Here is a 23,317-nt window from a genome sequence, read left to right as displayed (position 1 = left end):
GCTTGAAACATTCTCTCCACCTATGGGACTGTTAAATTTTCGGCAGGTTAGTATCCCCCCCCCCCCCCATTTACCTCTACTTCGCCTTATACACTGCCCGCTATTCCTCTGGTGGACTGATAATGGTTTCACTGATATCCATTCTTTGTTCATCCCTACGAGAATATTGACATTTGAATCTTAGATCTTCCCATTACGGTTATCTTCAACTTAGATGACATTTCCTCAAACAACTGATAAAATCTCAACCTACCCCATATAACTTTGACCCCTTTTAAGAGTTTATGCAGGGCACGACCCCAATCCCCAGGAATCATTTTTTTGCTCTACTTTTCAATAATTCAATAATTAAGGGGGGATGGGGAACATAACACCTACCCGATTATCATACACTTTCTTCAGTGCTTCGTAGCGTATGGAGCCCTGGAAAATGACCCCTTGAAATGTGTTAGTCTTGTCACTGGCTACAAGCTCGACACACACCATTTCTCCTTCTCCCACAGTCAAATCGCTGAACACCTACAACACAAAATTAGGCAAAACAGTGATGCAAGCCATCTCCAGGTCTCTGTACTTCCTGCTCTACCCAATTCCAGGTGACGGCACACTCCTGCGATAAGATTCCATAGTAAGAAACTTGTGAGTTAAACTTTTTAGTCAAGGGCCATGTTAGACTAGTGATCCTAAGGCGGACGATGACTTGCCGATTGCAAGATGGCTATGCCAAGACACAGCAAGGCAGTAAAATACTCATCTGTTTGCATGTGTTGCTCCCTCACTGGCTGGATGAGTGAGGTATCGTTTTCTCACTGCTGACTTACTTTCTGCAGTGTTTTCATCAATGATGAAGCAGTGCATGCAAACAAGTGTGTATTTAATGTCCACTTTAGTGATCCAATCAATGACAACTTCTAACCAGCAACAAATCACTAGCTTGACATTGGCTTAAGAGGTAATGGACAACTTGTGCAGGTTCCTCCCATGGATGCAATTTACTCATCAACAGAGCTTGGTTCTAAATAGAAGAGAGTTCTATTGCAGAGTGAAAAATGTCAGTGGGAGGAGCCCAGAAAAGGACACTTTACACGGGACTTATGTAGCTCACAAGCTCTTTTAAATGTACATACAAAATAAGGACATTTACACAAAGTAATCTCTATTACAAACCAGTTCCAAAAAAAAAAGTCAGTTTTCTGAATAAAGAATATAAGAATTAAAAAAAAAAAGCTTTATATGTGGGAGGCTATCGTTTCATTTTAAGGTGTGGAATAAATGAATCATTACTGGGCACTCTCAATATAGGACTGGAGTTAAAATGATTTTTATTTTTTTTATTTAAAATAAAGACCTGCTCTATGCAATGGTATTGTGGTCCTCTTCTGGAGTCCCCCTGTTGGTGCTCTCTGCTTCTTTCCTATGAGTGCCCTCTCCGTGTGCTGAGGAAGCACCTGTGCAGGATGGGCTGTGTGTATCCACAGCCACACAGCATGCCCAGCCATGCTCTCCTACTCCTTCCTCGCAAAATTTGATTGACAGCAGCCAAGAGCCAATGGCTCCTGCTGCTGCCTGTGTCTCCTGTGAGACCAGGAAGAGAAGGAACGGTGATGCAGCCCGGACAGCGCTGGATTGGTTATGGGAGACAAGTAAGTGTTTGGAACAGGGGGAAAAACAGTTAGTGGGGTTTAGACTTTAGAACCACTTTAAAAAGACTAACTGTGGGATCAATAAGCGAGTGTATTGCATTATATGCCGATGATCTGCTTCTGTTTCTTGGAGACCCAGGTTCGTCTCTAAGAGCGGCGTTACAGATTTTGGATAGATTCGCCACTTTTTCGGGGTTAAGTGTAAATTGGAGTAAGTCATCTATATTACCATTGGGAAAAGAGGCAAAAAAATTGGCTGACGATTCACTGCCGTTGCAGTGGGTCTCCTCAATCACGTACTTGGAGGTTAAAGTCACAGCCAATGTCCACGATTATCTGTCTCTGAATCTCCTACCCTTGATTAATAGACTTAAACAAAAAACAGCGGTATGGAAGACCCTTCCTCTTTCCTTGATTGGGCGGGTCAGCCTAATAAAAATGAAATTTCTGTCAGTGATCCTATATTTTCTACGGCACTCCCCGGTGTGGATTCCCAAGGGATATTTTAAAACATTAAATAGTATCATTGGATCATTTATATGGTCCCCAAACTCTCCACGTATAAATATCAAAGTATTACAGGAACCATGGGGTCAGGGGGGGTTGGCTCTGCCTGATTGGCAAAAATATTTTCTTGCCGGACAGATGGTTTTTGCTAGGAGATGGTTGACGGCGGACTCTGGTGATTCTGCCACAGTAGTTGAGGCTGCACAGCTGGGGTCGTACGAAAGTTTAAAGCTGGCTTTGTATAGAGGCCCGAAATCTTGTCTTCCCGTGACAGAATCTATGAAAACGACAATTAAGGCCTGGGAAGTAGCCACTACCTTAACCACTTCCCGCCCGCCCTATAGCGGATTGACGTCCGGGAAGTGGTTGTGTTATCCTGACTGGACGTCATATGACGTCCAGCAGGATAACATGCCGCAGCGCGCCCCCGGGGGCGCGCATCGCGGCGATCGGTGGAGCGGTGTGTCAGTCTGACACACCGCTACACTGATCTTGGTAAAAAGCCTCCGGCGGAGGCTCTTTACCACGTGATCAGCCGTGTCCAATCACGGCTGATCACGCTGTCAATAGGAAGAGCCGTTGATCGGCTCTTCCTCACTCGCGTCTGACAGACGCAAGTAGAGGAGAGCTGATCGGCGGCTCTCCTGGCAGGGGGGGTCTGCGCTGATTGTTTATCAGCGCAGCCCCCCCGCAGATCACCCCACTGGACTACCAGGGATGCCACTAGGACCACCAGGGAAGGGGCAACGTGGATGGCCAGGTATGTACCCCATGGCCATCCACATGTGCCCAATCTGTGCCAATCAGTGCCCACAAATGGGCACTGATTGGCACTATTATGCCAAAGATCTGCCCAGCAATGACCAGATCTGCCCAGCAATGCTATATCAGTGCCACCTGTCATTGCCCATCTGTGCCACCTGTCAGTGCCCATCGGTGCCACCTGTCAGTGCCCATCTGTGCCCATCAGTGCCCACCTATCAGTGCCCATCAGTGCCACACATCAGTGCCACACATAAGTACCCATCAGTGCCACCCATATATGCCAATCAATGCCACCTACGAGTGCCCATCAGTGCCGTCTATGTGTGCCCATCGGTGCCACCTATGAGTGCCCATCAGTGCCGCATACCAGTGCCACCTATCAGTGCCCATCAGTGCCACCTATCAGTGCCCATCAGTGCCGCCTATCAGTGCCCATCATCAGTGCCCGTTAGTGCCACCTCATCAGTGCCACCTCATTGGTGCCACCTCATCGGTGCCCATCAGTGCCGCCGTATCAGTGCCCATCAGTGCAGCTATATCAGTGCCCATTATTGAAGGAGAAAGCGTACTTATTTACAAAAAAATTTAACAGAAACAAAGAAAAACTTGTTTTTTTTCGAAATTTTCGGTCTTTTTTTATTTGTTGCGCAAAAAATAAAAACCGCAGAGGTGATCAAATACCACCAAAAGAAAGCTCTATTTGTGGGAACAAAATGATAAAAAAATTGTTTGGGTACAGTGTAGCATGGCCGCGCAATTGTCATTCAAATTGCAACAGCGCTGAAAGGTGAAAATTGGGCTGGGCGGGAAGGTGTCTAAGTGCCTGGTATTGAAGTGGTTAATGTCTCCCAGTTACACAGGAATTACACCCTCAGCTCCCCTATGGATGAACCCGAGGCTTCCACACTTTTTCTCCCTTCCTGACCCTATGATCTGGGCATGCAAAGGCATTAAGACTTTGAAGGACATTACCAGTGAGGGGGAACTTTGCACTTTCGATCAGTTAAAGGCCAGGCATGATCTTCCAAACTCCTTTTTTCGTTATTTACAACTGAGGCATGCTTTTAGGGAACAAACTAGAGAGCAAAGGGTGGAATATCTACCTTCATCAATGGAGTCCATGTTAACAGAGGAGGACCTGGCCAAACCGTTATCCTCGGTGTACAAATCCCTTTTTAAAAAAACTCCCCCAAGAATTACTAAATGTAGTGAGAGATGGGAAGGAGAGATTGCAGATATTCAGGGGGAAGACTGGGATGACATGTGGGACCATCCATTCAAACACCTAGTTTGCCAGGGATCGCTTAATTCATTTCAAGTTCCTGCACAGGATATACCTCACCCCGGCTAGGTTGTCCCGTATTTATCCATCAGTGAGTAGTCAATGCTGGCGATGCTCACATGCCCCAGCAGACGCAGAACATGTCTTCTGGGGCTGTGCGCACATTCAAAGATTCTGGTCGGAAGTAACAGAGTGTCTGGCAGAGGTGTTGAGTGTACCGATTCCATTAACACCTAGAGTATGTTTGATAGGACTGGTAGAGGAGGTGGTCCCTTCCCGTGCGCAACGCACCCTACTTAATATTGGGTTATTTTATGGTAGAAAAGCTATATTAATGAACTGGAAAAAATCCAATGCCCCTACTTTATTATTTTGGAAAAAATTGATAAACTCGGTTATCCCTTTATACAGGGCAACCTACCACGCCAGAGGTTGTCCTAAGAAATTCTCGAAGGTATGGCAGGCGTGGCTGGACTCTACTGCTACAGTGAATTAGAGGGGTATGCATTGTTTAGGAGGTAAGAAGTGATCTAAATAACGTTCCATGCTGATTGTTGGTCGCTAATATATATAAAAGGTACCTAGTGTGTTCTGTCCTATAATGCATAATAATAATATACACGGGGAACTAAGAGAGGATGCTCTGATTAAACTGAAATTCATGATGCACAGTTTTTTTATCTGCTACTATATGGCTGTTGTATGGGTGGAAATGGGTGGGGGGAGGGGTAAGGGGAGGGGGGGGGAGTTTAAGTCTGGTTAGTTGTTTCTTATCGGCCCTGCGAGGTCGGTTCGATTGGTATGTTGCCAATCACAGTGTGTCTGTGACTGTATGTTTGTCTTTAAAATCAATAAAAAGAATTTAAAAAAATAAAATAAAAAGACTAACTGTACTGAAAGCACAATGGAGGCCACCACCGCCGACCTCTGACCTCAATACACTCAATAGCTGGCCTGAAACAAGCATGCAGTTAGCGAAATCAGCTGAACTTATTTCAGGTCACCTAAACAGAAAATACTGAATTCTGGATCAACATAAATGCCAAACAACTAGCATCTTAAAAAAAAGAAGAACAGTTTGGGGATTGCACACCACAGAAGGGCAACAGCAAGCCCAGTCATACAAAACGCAAGTTTCACACTCACACTACGAATGGCTGCAGTTTACCTCATCAAAGTTGTCAATCATGTAGAAGATATTGGGGTAACTGATCTTTGATTCCTCCCCCTTACTGTCCATTGGGTGTTTGCTTGGAGATGCAAATACTTGCTGAAACAGGAAAATAATGTCAGATCAGACACACCCCTAGCAATGCACAAAATGCAACCTACAATCTTCAAAGGTGTATTAAACAGCCAATTTTGATCTCCTTAAAGTGACCCTTTTAGGGTGAACCGTCTGCTGTGTAGCTATCTCCTCTGCAACTGATGCTATCCTTTCACTTGTCTGAGAGTTCAGGATGAAGGACCTGCAGGGAGCCTGTTATAGTTTATGACAGGATGTGGCTGGATGGGGTTGAACATTGTACTCTGTGGTACTGGCATCTAAGGGCCCTATGGGACCTGCATTCTGGACCTTCACCCCTGAACGCACAGGGCCCTAAAGGCCATTACCACACGGTACAGCGTACAGTCCCATCCAGCCAAAGCCAGTCTCTAACTGACATGCTGCCTGCAGCAAGGCTGGACACCGACCCTGGCCCTCCTGGGTGCACTAAAATGCCGGGAGAGATAAACTGCTCCTAGACAGCCCTATGTGCAAGAGGCGGAAAGTGGCAGCAATGTTTAAGACAGATGTAACCTATTCCTGGGCAGCCACTAATTTGAATAAATAGGCTTATCTTTGGCTGATGCCATGGAAAGACCTCTTCCACCAAGCCAGGGTATCCAGCATATGAACATCAAAATGTATCAGTTATTAAATGACCCTTAACTTTTTCTTGCATGGGCAAAGTACAAGGGACATTTCAAGGTGGTACCCCTGACATTTATTTTTAGTTAGCTAGTGAAGGTTGTTACTGCTGTCTGTGTTGGGGAGATTCCCATCTAATATCTGTGTGGTAACCCGACATTTAGAAACAGGTTACACTTTAAATAGAGGTGTATGATGTAACATAATGAAAAGCTGGAGTGAACCTTTAATAGCTGAACATAAAAACTGCAGACTAAGACAAATACTCACTTGAGATTTCTTCTTATGAATGTGAATGTCTCCGGCGTCAGAGCGCGTACATACAGCGCACGTCACTAAGTAATCGAGCTGGAACAAGACAACAGAGGAGTGATGTCCACATGGGGCGTTAGCAGACAAAGGTGACAATACACAATAAGCAAGGTATCTGCTCCCAGTAACCAATCGGGTTCCATTCTCCAGAGGAAGCGAACAACTGGCTTCTGTGAGCAACTGCTCCATTTCTGCTTTGACTTTTCTTGTCTCAGAGAAGCAACAGTAAATGAGAGTAATCTCTTCAAACAGAAGGGAGCCCCATCCCATCTTCGGCAGAGGTCACCAGAACAAGTGCCCCTATTGGAAGAGTTCTCTCACCTAATTTTATGGATACAAACCTAAAGTTTCAGATTTCCCCTCACTTTCTATCTTGGTGATAAGGACCAGTACAAACAGAAGGTGAATCTTTTCAGCAAGGGTAAAGACTGCTGCAAAAAAAAAAAACCACTGACAAAGCTTTAAATCAGGGCTGCACCAACCTTTTGAAGAGCGAGGGCCACTTAAGCAACTTGGTAACCAGTCACAGGCAAAAATGAGCAGAGCAGGCGGATGACAGGTCCATGTCCACTCTGCATATGTAGAACAGACACAGACACAGCCCACTCTACTTTATGGGACTTCCGATCCACCTGTTTTTTTAACAGATCAGATTGGAGGTAGGCGGGTGTAAATGGACACAAGTCCGTTTACATCTGCCGCTCCATAGAGGTGAATGGAGGGACCGATTGGGTCGGACAGATTGTGTGAAAGGGGCCTAAGGCCCCTTTCACACTGATGCGCTGCGATTTGACCAACACCGCAAGTGTAGAGCAGTGCACCTGTGGCTCTCCTGCAAGTTAGCTGCACTTTGCTAAAGGCTTCTATTATATCATGCAGGTGTGGTGCACTTTCTGAAAGCGCACCAAACCTGCAAGAACAGAAGTCTATGGCTCAGTGCAGTAAACCCGCAGGTGCACTGCATCTGTGGATCATTTTGAAAGCAGCCCAGTAACCACTGCACAGATATGCCCATATATACATGGTGATTTTAGTAATAAACTTACCTTTAATAATAGTTTTCCATTGAGGTATCGCCTGCTGTTGCTGTCCCAGGCAGAGTGCATTCGGTATTATTCCGCTTGTACTAGGAGGCGGCGCTCTACAGGAAGCATCGGCTTATGCAACTCTGCTCCGAAGCCACTTGCTTCCACTACCGCCGGCTTCATTCATAACTCATGCTCTGGGATGGGAGGGGGGGGGGGGGTCGGCAACCTGCAATCTGGGCTTGCCAACCCGCCATCCCAGAGAAGGAGGTCATGGGCCATATCAGAGGGCTCCGCAGGCCACATGTAGGCCCTGGGCCACTGGTTGGGCACCCCTGCTTTAAACCTTTCCTACTATTTTCACTTTGAAGCTGAAGTCAATTTAATAGGCTTATATTTTGCCTTTCCTAGTTCACCCACCATCAACATACTAATAGAATGTTTAGACAAAGCCTTTCAATTACCTTAGATTCTTTTGATTTTACTAAAACTCAATAAATACATGATCAACCTAAACAAAGCCTTTCAATAAACATAAAGGTTCTCTGGTTGACATGAGCACATTATTCCTCCTCAGACTCTTTGAAAGCCCTCGCATCTGTACATACTGCCCCTGTGGACCCCCCTGCCACTTTGACACCGACACCAGCATGTTACACCGGTATGGCCGGCTTCACCTTACAGAGTCCTTAAAGCGGCACACCTGCATGAGGTATCGTAAATAATGTCTTTAGAAATTTTCAGAGACTCTTTTATATGTCAGTTTATGCTGTTTAATTCCAACACGTGTCTTCGGTTCCGATATGGTACACTTGTATGATACACTTATGTCATCACTGGGTCTTCTCTATTTAGTGCAGGCAGGTCGTGGCTTGGGAGAGGCCGGAAGGGCTCAGCACATGGCTTACTACAAACATCTCAGCATCCCGTCTCAGTCCTGAGAGAAGCAGTGGGCTGTCTCTTGGTAGAAGTTATGCAAATATAAAAATGGTTTGATGGCTGGATGTCAGTCTGGATGAGTGGGTGTTTCTAGGAAAGCTACATTTGCATGCAGACTGCCCTAAGTAACAACCACATGTGTTGCTGAGCCTCCATGATTGAAAGAGCTGAAATCCAATGAGTGAAAGGGGTGGGCCATGGCCTACAGGACCTCCACAAACCGTTTACTTTTGTACCTACTTTTCCCCCTCTCAGATTACATGAGACCCAACCCTAGGAGGCTACCCCCCCCCCCCCCCCCTGTATTGTTCTAATAGGACCGTTCAGTTAACCCCCTAGCACCGTTTCCTCACTCCTCACCTTATTGCATCCATTCTTACCTTTTGGCCACATAAGCCTCTTGGTCTCACCCTCCAATTTAACCCTCCCCTCCCCTTTCCCTGTCTCACCTTCACCTCTTCAGTTTATGGAAAATGGAGATGACTTTCATTTTACAGCTACGGAGTGACTACTAATCTCCGGAACTCTTGACACAGTGTTTGTCTTTATGACTTAAATCTCACTGTATTCAGTTACGTTTCAGTTATTCAGTTCATTTGTATTGGCCCCTAATTGGAATATACCAAGATGTCATAACTCCATTGTGTTGAACCATGTCACTCTCTTGGGTCAGTATTCTAATTGAAAATAAACGATAAAAAAAAAGAAAAAAGCAGGCCAGGGACAGCTCCGACTTGCTGCAGCTTCCAATGCACATTTGTCAGAAGCTCACAGTGTGCAGTAAGATCAGAATAAGCAATTTCAGTACAGGAGAGGAGCCTGTTCCACTGTGCAAGACTCAAGGAAAGGCTGGAGTTCAGATTTAATGTATTAAGAATATAGGGAAGCAGCGGGTGGCTGGTACACCCAGGGACCCCCAGTACAGCCAATAGATTTGAAGAGTCTTACTGGCCATTTTAGGCATACAGCAGCAAATTGATGGAATTGTGATAAGTGCCACGTCTTAACTATTTTATTTATATAGAGTAAAAATGGTATGTTAATATTTATTGCAACAAAAGCCAAAAATTAGACCAAAATCTCTATAGAAAAGCTTTCAGCCAACATTCTGATCTCACCCAAGCGAGTCTCACTTCTGTAATACAGGATACATCTGTTCAAAAAGGCAGAACTGAAACTTTTACAGACATCAAATTTATTTTGCCACCAAGGAGGGTACAAGAAACAAAATTGTTGTCATGCCAACAGCCAAATTTCAGCAATCATTTTATTACTGTAAGTCTAAAACGTTAAAAAAAAAAAAAAAAAAAAACAAACACACACCTAACAGCCTTATAGCAGCAACTCAGATTCTTGAGTTATGTGCCTTCAGTAAAGCTACGTTCTTGCTATATAGTGGATTAGCAGGCCAGAATAGTTCCATCTATAAAATGAGCGTTCCAGATCAGCCAACATTCATGTTATTCTTTAAAGCACAACTCCAGGCAGTGCACCTAAAGGTTGCTTTATTTTATTTTTTTCCCCCCATAGATTAAAAATGACCAAAGAAATTTACTTACTCAATCCTCTGCCTCTCCCTGCAGCTTCTTCTCCCCTATGCTCCAGCAGTGTCTAGGGCCCTGATACCAAGACCAAAGCAGGGTCCATAGCTGAATGTCACAGAGGGACAGTCCACTGCTGGAGCATGGGAAGTGCCATCTGCAGGGGGGGTGGAGGATCAGGTAAGCAAAAAAACGGTCTCTCCTCTCCCCAAGACAAAAGAGCAAGTAACCCTTGCAGTGAGGACACAGCCCCAATGCAAAGGGAAGGTTTTTTTGTTGCGCAGAGCTGAACTTTATAGACTGGACCTTGAGGGAAATAACACCTTCTCCAGAGCTGTCCCAGGACCACAGGATAAAACTTTCGGGGGGATACTTAAAAAGATACCACACTCCCCAAAATGTCAGATTCATATTAACTTTTCAGGTCTTGAAATTAAAAAAAAAAAAAAAAAATTACATTTTTGTTTTATTAAATAAAAGTAGGGCCTCCCAACCCATGGCCCACAGAGCCCTCTGAAGTGTGAAGCCTCAAACCAGGGAAGCACATGCCCATTGCTTTGGGATGGTGGGTCGGCAAGCTCAGATCTTGATCAACAGGTTGCTGACCCGCCATCCCAGAGCATCAGAGTGTATGGAGGTGGCGCTGGCAGTGGAGGAAGCAGACGGCCGCAAAGTAGCAGGAGCCACGTAACCTGATGCTTCCTCTGTAGTGCCGGCTCCTGTCCCAGGCGGAGCGATACCAAATGCACTCAGCTTGGGACCTTTGTAGCAGCCTGGAGAGCGATGCCAGCAGAAGCTGGAAGACGAAAAATGTCAGTGTATGAAATATCACGTACATTGCATTTTTTGCAATGGGCATATTAGCACATATTAAAAAAAAAAGAAAAAAAAAAAAGGGAGGTTATTAGGCTGATTTCACACTGATCCGAAGGTGCAGCGCAGTCAACCTGCGGCTTTCTGTGGGTTAGTTGCACTGAGCCATAGACTTCTAGTATATCCTATGGGTTTGGTGCGCTTTCAGAAAGTAAATCACGCTCACAAGATGTAACAGAAGTCCATGGCAAAGTGCAGCTAACCCGCAGGAAAGCTGCATTGCACTGCACCAGTGAATCAGTATGAAAGCGGCCAAATAGGTGGCTCAGGACAGTAAAGGCTTGTTTATATTTGCGGTCTGGGAGGTAGTAAAACTATAGTTCACTATATGTGGCCAGTGACCGGTTACCAAATCACTTAGGTGGCCCTTGCTCTTCAAAAGGTTGAGCACCACTGAAATAAAAGTGTTTAATTCAGAAACTTAGTATACTGTTGACAGGGTTTTTCTTTTAACCACTTCGCGCAAATTGGCGTCATTGTATGTCGGTACTTTGACGCTAAATACCGTTGTTATGGCAGCAGATAGCTGCCATAACTCCAGTATTTTCAGCAAAGGCGAGCAGCTGGCTTTCAGATAAAAGGGGTATCTGCAACAGATCCGCCGCAAAATCACTTTTAACGGGCCACCCCCAGCCACGTTCCGGTCATCTCCGCCGCTTACCGGGGCCGCTGGTAGCAACGGAAACTATTGCGTCCTTTCTCCTCTGAGACATGGAGCCGAGTGAGATGGCCCCTGCTCGGCTCCATAACACTGAATGGCGGAAGCAATGTCAAATGTCACTTCCGCCCAATGGTCTTAAAAGGGGAAACTTTTAATTTATTTATTGCATTTTAGTGTAAATGTTAGATCTGAGGTCTTTTTGACCCCAGATCTCATATTTAAGAGGTCCTGTCATGCTTTTTTCTATTACAAGGGATGTTTACATTCTTTGTAATATGGATAAAAGTGACCCAAATTTTTTTTTTTTTTTTTTTTTTTTAAGAATAGTGTAAAAATAAAAAATAAAAAGTAAAAAAAAAAAAAAAAAGCGCCCCGTTGTGCATTAAAATGAACGCATACGCAAGTCGAGCCCGCATATGAAAACGGTGTTCAAACTACACACGTGAGGTATTGGCAGGATTATTGGAGCAAGAGTATTAATTCTAGCACTAGACCTTCTCTAACTCTAAACATGTAACCTGTAGAATTTTTTTTAAACGTTGTCTATGGACATTTTTAACGGTCAAAGTTTGTCGCCATTCCATCAGCGGGTGCAATTTTGAAGCATGACATGTTGGGTATCAATTTACTTGGCGTAACATTATCTTTCACAATATAGAAAAAAAAAAAATAAAAGTGAAAAAAAATAATAAGACAACAGTAAAGTCAGCCCAATTTTTAATTCAAAAAGGCGTATTTTTTCCAGACTGCTGCGCAAATACAGGGTGACAAAATATTGCAACGACACACATTTTTAGCACATCCCATTTGCTTAAAGTTGAGCTGTAGGCAGATACAAAACAAATGAATGCAACTCCCCAGTACATAGATAAATCAAATGTATCAAATGTATTTCCTAAATACACAAGCAATATAGAAAGGACTATCAGTTCATGTGTTGACAGGAAACATGCTGATAGGAGGAGAAAGCAGAATGACAGAAAAGCAAGCTCATCATTGTGCTACTTCTTTTAAATGGGGGCAGCTTCCAGATGACTTGGGGTCAGGAGGAAGTGGGCTTTAAAGATGCTAGTCAAATAGAATAAGGACATCAAGCTTTAAAAAAAAAAAAAAATACCTGCGGTGGTAATCTCGAAGGTTGAAAGTGAATAGTGCAGCAAAACCTGGTTTTGTCATTTCAGCTTTTAAATGGCCACTTTTTGTTTTGTTGGAGTTCTGAATAAAAACCACAAAAAGAAAAAGAAAACACAAGACCTGTGCCTTCCCTATCTTCCCTTTGCAGACCAGAGAAGTAGGGCCAACTAAATGCACTTCTGTGACCTGTATTCAGCCAGTAGTGGGCTAAAGTCCACTGTCGGCCAAGACTCTAAAGGGATCCTGTCTTTAATGTTGGGATCCACCCTTATGCCTGACCAGCAGCTGACTCAACCTCTCAGCATGTGGCTGAGAGCCAGTCGCTTCCACCCCTTCACAGTCTGATGCTCCAGTGAGGGCGGGAGGGGAAGAGCAGAGAGCCGGTGACTAACTATCACTAGCTCTCGGCTCACTGAAGACTGAGTGATTAGTGGTCTTCGATCGCTCAGTTGTCGGTCTTAGAGCCAGCAGAGAACATATGCAGCATTGGACAGATTCTGCATCCACCTAGGTGAGTATGATTGTTTTCTTAAATACCACACTTCACTTTTAACTCTAAAGCTAGAAGATGTTAAACTCATTGGGTTAGAAACTAAAATCACAGTCCTGCCATAAACAACAGATATTGACCAAGAAGGAATGCCTCCTTCCCAAAAAGCTTTGCATTAAAATGAATAGAATATTAGGCTGTTTCATAAAAAATAATGTATATATTCCAAAACACACTAACAGGCTCGAATGATGCCACCAGTGGTCACACCAGAACAGTCACTAACCTTCTGTAATATAAGGTTTAGGTAGACACTCTCCTCCCAGTCAATGTCGGGGTCTCCGAGGCCAGGAAGCTTCTTCGAATCTTTTCGATAGACTTCAACTTCTACCTGCTGGAAACCATCAATATAATAGGATATAACATGAGCTTAAATAATAATAAAATAATAATAATGATAACAACAACAACAACAAAATTTTACATTAGAACAGCAAAGGGCATTGTATCATCAATAAACAGGTCTAACCTATATCTCTGCATTAAAGTGGAACCCGATAGATCACTTCAGGCTGGCCCCTTTTTGCAGGTAAGTAAAACATTAAAAAGAAGTGCCTATACTGATTAAAAGCCAGTAATGCACAGTCTCACCCTGCTCTGCACATGCTCAGTTCTCTATTCCCAGCACTGTGCCTAAAATTAGAGCCACTAGAGGCAGATCAGCTGACAGCTTTATGATTTAAATCTTAAACCCAACTACAAGCTAAGTAAAAAAAAAAAAAATATAATATCCAAAACAAATAAATTATTCCACTTCTGCTGCAATAACTTCCACCCTCAGATAAATCATATAGTGCTATCTAAATTAAAAAGCAGTGCTGTGTGATAAATATAAGTGAAATAACACCAAACGATAACCTATAAATCACAATCTAAGAGGCCACCCAAATCCTCCAAAAGGGAGGAGACAATAACACCCAGTGCAGTGCAAAGAGAATATACAATGAATAGTCCAAATAAAATTCTTCTTTATTTAGAACCACAGTCTTCCCAACAAATAAGAAAGCCACTGTTATGCCCCGTACACACGGTCTGATTTTCCGACGGAAAATGTGTGATAGGACCTTGTTATGGGAAATTCCGACCGTGTGTAGGCTCCATCACACATTTTCCATCGGATTTTCCAACACACAAAGTTTGAGAGCAGGCTATAAAATTTTCCGACAACAAAATCCGTTGTCGGAATTTCCGATCGTGTGTACACAAATCCGACGCACAAAGTGCTGCGCATGCTCAGAATAAAGAGGTGAAAGCTATTGGCTACTGCCTCATTTATAGTCCCGACATACGTGTTTTACGTCACCGCGTTCAGAATGATCGGATTTTCCGACAACTTTGTGTGACCGTGTGTATGCAAGGCAAGTTTGAGCCAACATCCGTCGGAAAAAATCCTAGGATTTTGTTGTCGGAATGTCCGATCAATGTCCGACCGTGTGTACGGGGCATTACCGTTGCTGAAGAGGGAAGAAAGGAACAGGAATGACACAGAGTGTGCGGATGGAACACAGATTAGGAAGGGGGAAAGAAAAGCAGGCAGCAGAGGTGACAGGACAAACTCTGCTGCCAATAGCACAAAAAAAAAAAAAAAAAAAAAGTTAAACTTACAAGGATAGTGTCTTATCTTATCTCCCCCATATTCTCTTTCTCCCCTCCTATGAAATTCAGCACTGCAAGGCCTCTGTCAGCCTTCCACTTTATTTGAGCCAAGACATACAATCAGGGCTGGAAATGCACACATTTTAATTAAGGAAAGTGACACATAAGGGGTTATTTACTAAAGGCAAATCCATTTTGAGGGGAAGATCTGAAATGAAGAGAAGCTCTGCGGATTTTATCCTCCAATCGTGTGCAAGCTAAAATGCTGTTTTTTATTTTCCTTGCATGTCTCCCTTAGATCTACAGCGACTGCACTTCTAAGTGCATTTGCAGTGCACTTTTAGTGCAAAGTGGATTTGCCTTTAGTAAAATACCCCCCATAGTTTTTTGAGACCAAGGAGAGGAGGACAGTTTCCAATAAGGAGGTGACTGCTCTTGGCTTCAACAAAATGGCAGCCTCTAGCAAGAAGAAACAGTAACAATGCTGGAGACAATTTACAGCTAACACTAATTTTGGCAGCATAATTATTAAAGTGGAATGTACGTTAAAAAATAAAGTTAATTGTTATCAAAACGGTTGTTATGGGTAAAGTTCCACTTGAACATTGGTACACTAGAAATAGAATTCAAACAGGCTGATAGGTAATTACCTTCTCAGAATGTTAAAAAAGAGAAAATCAATATCAATGATGATCACCATAAATCACATCAACCAAGCAGATTTCGGCGACGAGTTAGAGAAGTAAAATTTGGCCAGTGTGGGTTAAATAGTGTCCAAACCAACCAACCAAATTCATTTCATCGCTTCTTTATTACATATTAAAAGACTAACAGGGAGAATCCAGTACATAGCAAATACATTTTTGGAGACAATTAGATAAATGAGGTAACCGATTAGCCACATCCCACCAACAAACTGTATATGCACACTGAAAATCAGGTATACATTTTATTACATGGATCAATTAAGAACACATATTGCATACCTGGCCGATCTCTCTGGAAGAGAGAATCACTGAAGTAGTCGCCGATACTACAGTGATCTTCACTGTGTTCTAGGTCCTGTGTCGAGCACCTGCCTTACTGCATAGTAACCAAAGATAGAGTTGATTGTTCAGCACAGGCGCCATTCAGAGAATGTCTTGCATTTTTCTCAATGAACGCAATGCATTCTTTTATTGGATGAGGTGGAAACCATGACTTCAAGCCTGCTGTATGGTTACTATGCAGTAGGGTAGTTGTTCGACACAGGACCTGGAAGACAGCGGTGATCATTAAAGTAGTGGCAGCTAATACAGTGATTCTCTGCTTCCACACGAATCGGCCAGGTATGTTATATGTATAACTTACCTGGTCCCAATATAATTATGCAAATTTCAAAATCAAATAATATCTGGAATTCAGCTTTAACTTTCCCCAGCACAAAGTCCCATACTAGGGATAGATTGATAGATATACATCCTACCTCTGAGAGCCGTCAGCTGACATTTTGTGTGGCTATTGGCTCTCAATCCTCACTGTCACAGAGCTGCAGTCCCCACTGATGATCAGAAACCAAAGAAGTCAGAATCAGAGAGAGTTATGACAATGTTTTACATACAGGCTTCATTGACAAAATTAGCTATAAGCCTGCAAATAAACACTGGCACCTTCAGGCTGCAGTGGGATCTACAGTACTGCCCATTTAAAAAAAAAAAAAAAGAACTTCACTGAGCTTTCCGAAATTTAAAGGCAGTAGCTACTTGTACAACTTTGGAAGCTTCCTCAACGCAAAGAAACAGAAGTGATCACAACAAGAGACAAAAAGTGGTCCGTTGAGTCTGCCCCCTTTTTAATTTTTTTGTCTCGGTATAGATGTCTCTGTCCCAAGCATGTTTACATTCACCTACCATTGACCGGCTCACTACCTCTGCTGGAATTCAGGTCTACCTGTCAGGTACCCTTTAAAAGAAGGGCAGTGGCAGCTGTTGGCACTGTATGCCACACTAGGCTTTGAAAGGAAACAGCTGTCATGCCAGGTTCCCTTTAAAGGATTTCTCGAGTCGTTTTCCTTGTAGGAAGGGGGGAGGGTGTTTGTAATTATTCAAGGACATGCACTATGCAGCAACCAGAGTTATTTAAATGTGTTTTATGTTCTTATAAACTAAATTAATGTCCATTTCCTGCAACAGAACTGCTGCAGTCAGCCAACTATGTGAAAAGGAGATTTTCCAGGAGCGCGAGTGCTTACATTAAACCTCTTAATGCTTAAATGACCACAACAAGAAAGACAATCCGTCACCTCAATCTGTCGCATCCATTTAGGGACTCTGCCTCCCTCATTTTCTGAGCTCTAGAAGCAAACACAGAGTAAAAGGCCTAAAAGAGAGGACTTCTATTTAAAGTAAACCTGTCACGAAGACAAGGACTTCAAACAAATTTCAGCTCCATAAAAGACATGGTTTGATGGGTTTGGACTAGAGAAACTTAAGTGACCTGCACAGAGAGAGGAAGAAGAGGAGGAGGAGGAGGAATAGGAGGGAGAAGAGGAGGAGGAATAGGAGGGAGAAGAGGAGGAGGGAGAAGAAGAGGAGGGAGAAGAAGAGGAGGGAGAAGAAGAGGAGGGAGAAGAAGAGGAGGGAGAAGAAGAGGAGGGAGAAGAAGAGGAGGAATAGGAGGGAGAAGAAGAGGAGGAATAGGAGGGAGAAGAGGAGGAGGGAGAAGAAGAGGAGTTAGAGGAGGGAGAAGAAGAGGAGTTAGAGGAGGGAGAAGGAATAGGAGGGAGGAGGAGGAGGAGGGAGAAGAGGAGGGGGAAGAGGAGGGGGAAGAGGAGGGGGAAGAGGAGGGGGAAGAGGAGGGGGAAGAGGAGGAGGAAGAGGAGGAGGAAGAGGAGGAGGAGGAAGAGGAAGAGGAGGAGGAGGAGGAAGAGGAAGAGGAGGAGGAGGAGGAAGAGGAGGAGGAAGAGGAGGAGTTACCATAAGTTAAAAAAAAAAAAAAAAAAAAAGGAAGAATTAGTAAAAATAGGTTATGGGGCTTAAAAAAAAAAACAACGCATTGAGAAACATGGATCTATCCAATATGAAGAAAATGTATTATTGCACAAAACCCACATTCACAAATGAATAATAGAAACAAAAACCTTCACCTTACACCCATTAAAGATGACATTTTATTGGGTGTAAGGTGAAGGGTTTTGTTTTATATTAATTTGTGAATGTCGGTTTTGTGCAAAAATAAAAAAGTGTTTCATACAGGATATTTGTCTGGTTTACCCAATATAAGCTACACTATCTGAACATTTAGAAGACCAATCTTTCTCGGTGGGTTTCTATAACCCCTAAACATATTTTTACTAATGGAGATTGGGTTACTACATATTATTGCCCATGGTATGGTATGTCCAACTGGCTCATATAAGTATGATTGTCAGTTGTTCACAATTTTTTAGCCATATAGCATGCATACCACCATGCGTACAACTTTTGGCCCTTCCTCCACTCCACTTTACACTCTCACCTTTAAGACTTCTAAAGCACTTCTGCCCATCTCAGGACACTTTCCAACACTTCAAATCCCCACTATAAATTTACTTCCATAAATAAGCCTATAAACCAATACCATAAATATGCCTCAGTCACCAACACTGCTTCCTCTTAAAGGAGAAGCCATGCATGGTCACCTTTTACATATTGCTCATCTCTTTCTTTACGCCTTGTTTCAATCTACAGTATAGTTTATCCAGGTAAAATGCATGGGATCATATTCTTAACTGGCCCTCCGTTTGTTGTATATTTCAAAATTTTCTTTATTTTCTTATATAGATTTGAAATATATAGTATCTCACAAAAGTGAGTACACCCCCTCACATTTTTGTAAATATTTTATTATATCTTTTCATGTGACAACACTGAAGAAATGACACTTTGCTACAATGTAAAGTATTGGGTGTACAGCTGTAAATTTGCTGTCCCCTCCAAATAACTCAACACACAGCCATTAATAATGTCAAAACCGCTGGCAACAAAAGTGAGTACACCCCTAAGTGAAAATGTCCAAATTGGGCCCAATTAGCCATTTTCCCTCCCCAGTGTCATGCGACTCGTTAGTGTTACAAGGTTTCAGGTGTGAATGGGGAGGAGGTGTGTTAAATTTGGTGTTATCGCTCTCACTTTCTCATATTGGTCACTGGAAGTTCAACATGGCACCTCATGGCAAAGAACTCTGAGGATCTGAAAAAAAGAATTTTGTCTACATAAAGATTGCCTAGGCTTCCTATATCTTTTTCAAACCATCCCCATATATATCCCCACCTCATTCTTCCAAAAGCTTCAACAGATTTTTTTCCAAATTCATATGGAAGGGAAACCACCCCAGGATAAAATACGACACAATGACCCTCCCGAAGGTCCGGGGGGGGGGGAGCGGGGGTCCCGGATGCTTCTACGTATCATAAGGCAGCGGTACTCACACGTATCGTAGACTGGTTTCACCACCCCTCCTCCAAGCTATGGGTCCAATTGGAGGGGCATCTCAATGAGGGTGATCTTTGCCCCCTGCCGTGGACTCCTACGGTGCATCGCAAGGATAGTTCACCATCTACTGCTCTTACTCAGCAAACCTTCGGATTTGGGACCGCCTGACTTTAACTGGTAAACTATCTAAACCTCAGGGCCCAATGACCCCTCTCTTTGGAACTCCGGCCTTCCCCCCGGCAGTACACAGAAGCAGATTTGGACCATGGAATAGGGATAGTCATAGACGCTTAGCGCAGGTTTTACGAGCTGACCCATCTCTGAGAACAGACATACCCCCCAGACGAACAGAGGGCCCCCAACAATGTGGATACAGAGGGGTCAATTAATGTCATATGTACGTACTTTTTCCTCCATCTCTGAGATCCTAGCTGACCCATCAGACTTTGACGAGCTACTTTTACAATCAGACCCGCCGGCCCACGTAGTATCATTGTTATATTCCATACTACTAAACATCTCTGCCCCAGACCTTCCAGCATACACGCAGAAATGGGAAATAGATCTACAACACTCCATCTCCCCTGCTGATTGGCAAAAAAGCTTTGTTCTGACGCATAGGATTTCCTTAGCGACTAAGTCCCAAGAAAAAGGATTTAAGCTACTAACAAGGTGGTACAGATGCCCAGCGACTATCCAATGGTTTAATCCATCCTTGTCAGATACCTGCTGGCGGTGCATGTCCTCTAGAGGGACAATGCTCCACATTTGGTGGGAATGTCCTCCAATCAGGAAACTTTGGCAAAAGGTCTTTGATCTATACAGCAGGCTGATGGCGACCTCAATTAAACCTACTCCAGAGATAGCCCTACTATCTCTGCTCCAGGCCCCCTCAAGACGATTAAAAGAGATATATTGCGCCGCTTTTTAGCCGCAGTCAGGACAGTGAGTCCCCGCCACTGGAGAACAACAGAGGTACCCTCTTTGGGCGACTGAGCTGTGGAGATGGATCAGATTAGAGACCTGGAGCGTCTGTTGGCGCAGGAAATGGGGAAGGAGGAACAATTTTCCATCACCTGGACCGCGTGGGCAATGTTTCGTTACTCCGATGACTTTTCTGTATGGGTCAGGGATGCCCCACTACCATCTACTGGCTAGCCATGCTGGGGTGCTCACCACTTTCTTCATCATCCTTTACCTCTTTTCACAGCATCTTTCTCGTCCCTCTCTCCACCTATTCCTCTTTTTGTTTTGAACTGGTTTTCTCAGCATATGAACAAAGGCCATATACCCAGATTAGTTTAACAACATCAATACTTTGTATAAGTGAGCAAAAAAGGTCCCGACAGCATATCATGTAGGGGAGATCCCTCCGATAATACCAATACGCAAAACCATACTTCCACGCATATAACATACTTCCCATATGTCTAAAGACCTTTGTTTACAATGTGATATTTCGTTGTTTAACCAGAGACTTTATGTCAAACTATATACAGTTGCTCATATATGGTATAGTTTTAAAACATTTTTTTTTTTTTTTGCACAATGCATGTAATCACATGTTGTAAGGAGTACAATGTAGCAAACTTTCTCTTTCTGTTATATTTCTTTTTGCATTATGTTTTTCTTTTTCCTGAAATAAACTAAGATTGAAAGAAAATTGCCTAGGCTATAAGAAGATTGCCAATACCCTGAAATTGAGCTGCAGCACTGTGGCCCATACAGCGGTTTAACAGGACAGGTTCCACTCAGAACAGGCCTCGCCATTGTTGACCAAAGAAGTTGAGTGCACATGCTCAGCATCAAATTCAGAGGTTGTCTTTGTGAAAAAGACGTATGAGTGCTGCCAGCATTGCTGCAGAGGTTGAAGGTCTGGGGGGGGCCAGCCTGTCAGCGCTCAGACCATACGCCGCACACTGCATCTAATTGGTATGCATGGCTGTCCTCCCAGAAGAAGCCTCTTATAAAGATGTTGCACAAGAAAGCCTGCGAACAGTTTGCTAAAAAGACAAGCAGACTAAGGACATGGATTACTAGAACTATGTCCTGTGGTCTGATGAGACCAAGATAAGCGTACTTGGTTCAGATGGTGTCAAACATGTGTGGCGGTAACCAGGTGAGGAGTACAAGGACAAGTGTGTCTTGCCTACAGTCAAGCATGGTGGTGGGAGTGTCATTGTCCGGGGCTGCATGAGTGCTGCCAGCACTGGGGAGTTACAGTTCATTGAGGGAACCATGAATGCAAACATGTACTGTGACATACTGAAGCAAAGCATGATCCCCTCCGTTCGGAGACTGGCCGCAGGGCAGTATTCCAACATAACGACCCCAAACACACCTCCAAGACGACCACTGCCTTGCTAAAAAAGCTGAGGGTAAAGGTAATGGATTTGCCAAGCATGTCTCCAGACCTAAACCCTATTGAGCATCTGTGCGGCATCCTCAAATGGAAGGTGGAGGAGCGCAAGGTCTCTAACCTCCACCAGCTCCGTGATGTTGTCATGGAGGAGTGGAAGAGGATTCCAGTGGCAACCTGTGAAGCTCTGGTGAACTCCATACTCAAGAGGGTTAAGGCAGTGCTGGAAAATAATGGTGGCCACACAAAATATTGACACTTTGGGCCCAATTTGGACATTTTCACTTAGGGGTGTACTCACTTTTGTTGCCAGCGGTTTAGACATTAATTACTGTGTGTTGAGTTATTTGGAGGGGACAGCAAATTTACACTGTTATACAAGCTGTACACTCACTACTTTACATTGTAGCAAAGTGTAATTTCTTCAGTGTTGTCACATGAAAAGATATAATAAAATATTTACAAAAATGTGAGGGGTGTACTCACTTTTGTGAGATATTGTATAGTCTTTGTAATCAGCCTTACTTTTAGAAACGAAGGTGCAAATTAAAAATGGTATTACTAATAATTCTAACATAAAAGAGGAGGTCCGCCCACCACTGCAAAAATTAAAAACCAGAAGCTACACATACTGCAGCTGCTGTCTTTTAATAATAGGACACTTGCCTGTCCTGGAGTCCAGCGATGTCGGCACTGCAGCTGGTGTTTCCATCAGCTGTCGGGTGCTGCCGCCATCATTGTGGGTAAGGGAACCTACGGCTTCACACCGAGAACCCTACTGCGCATGCACGAAGCTCCGCTCCTCTTTTCTACTGGCCCGGCGACAGTGGGAAGAGGAGGGAGCCAAACCGTGACATCAATATCCGCGGCTGAGGTTCCTGGAAGAGTGAACAGGATACCTGTCAAAAGGTGGCAATTGTGCACCGGAGGGAGGAGGAAACAAATGAGTGGAAGTTCCACTTTTGGGTGGAATCCCGCTTTAAAGCGTTACTAAACCCACAACAGTAAAATCAATCTGTATATGCAGTAAAACATGCTTGTTATACTCACTGTGGAACCTAAGGGGGTTCTACCCTTCTTCTGCAGTCCCCAATCTATCTGCTGGTGTGTATTGCTAGGAATGTTTTTTTCTTTTTCTTGGAGAGTGCATGTGATCAGCATATTCCCAAGCCATATAGGACAAAAAGGGGAGAATAAAAACTCCTCCTACAAGCTTTAACTGGACACTGATAGAAGTCACAAGACTGCTCTAACTGCTGAGAGAAGAAAAGGAATTTAACAGTTGAGAGAAAAAGGAGGACTGGTTATTGGGACTTTAGATGAAGCACACAGGTGTAAACATTCAAATTTATTGGAAATAAATAATATGTTACATGAGGGTAATCATGAGTAGACATAGATAACCAATAGAATTCGTTCAAAAGATATACATACAGTAATTGCAAATTACCACTTAGTAATACATATCGCATAATACAAGTAATGATTTGGTCAGGAAAAAATATAATTAGGCATAAAAACACGGCATATAATAGCTCTATGCATTTTGTGGATTCATCCACTCTTCAGGAGCATGCACGTGGATAAACAAATACTGTAGTATGATAAAAAGAATCTCTATATGGTCTGACCCTCTGTCAAGGAAGAGAAATTAAGATGGAATAAGTGGGAGTTAAAATTACCTAAGAACCCCCCCCCCCCCCAAACCACTCAAAAGTACTTACATTATATGCATCTATGTAATGGGAGTGTGCCAACATGAATCAG

General features: G+C 43.5%; 1 protein-coding gene across 1 annotated transcript in view; it reads right to left on the bottom strand.

Moving 5' to 3' along the window:
- Positions 1 to 16,647, bottom strand: part of KIAA0930 (KIAA0930 ortholog) — a 28,529-nt gene extending 11,882 nt beyond the window's left edge. Inside the window, exons 1-5 of the mRNA XM_073621920.1 lie at positions 16,630 to 16,647; positions 13,371 to 13,478; positions 6,380 to 6,457; positions 5,366 to 5,467; positions 379 to 519 (exon numbers count right to left, since the gene is read on the bottom strand). Of these exons, the coding sequence (XP_073478021.1) occupies positions 379 to 519; positions 5,366 to 5,467; positions 6,380 to 6,457; positions 13,371 to 13,478; positions 16,630 to 16,632 (432 nt within the window). The 5' untranslated portion in view covers positions 16,633 to 16,647. The remainder of the gene's footprint in view (positions 1 to 378; positions 520 to 5,365; positions 5,468 to 6,379; positions 6,458 to 13,370; positions 13,479 to 16,629) is intronic.
- Positions 16,648 to 23,317: the final 6,670 nt, after the last annotated feature.

Source organism: Aquarana catesbeiana, linkage group LG03, assembly GCF_042186555.1.
Source record: "Aquarana catesbeiana isolate 2022-GZ linkage group LG03, ASM4218655v1, whole genome shotgun sequence".
Classification (NCBI taxonomy): Eukaryota; Metazoa; Chordata; class Amphibia; order Anura; family Ranidae; genus Aquarana; species Aquarana catesbeiana.
Note: the sequence above shows the minus strand (reverse complement) of the source record. Positions and strands in the feature narration are given on the sequence as shown.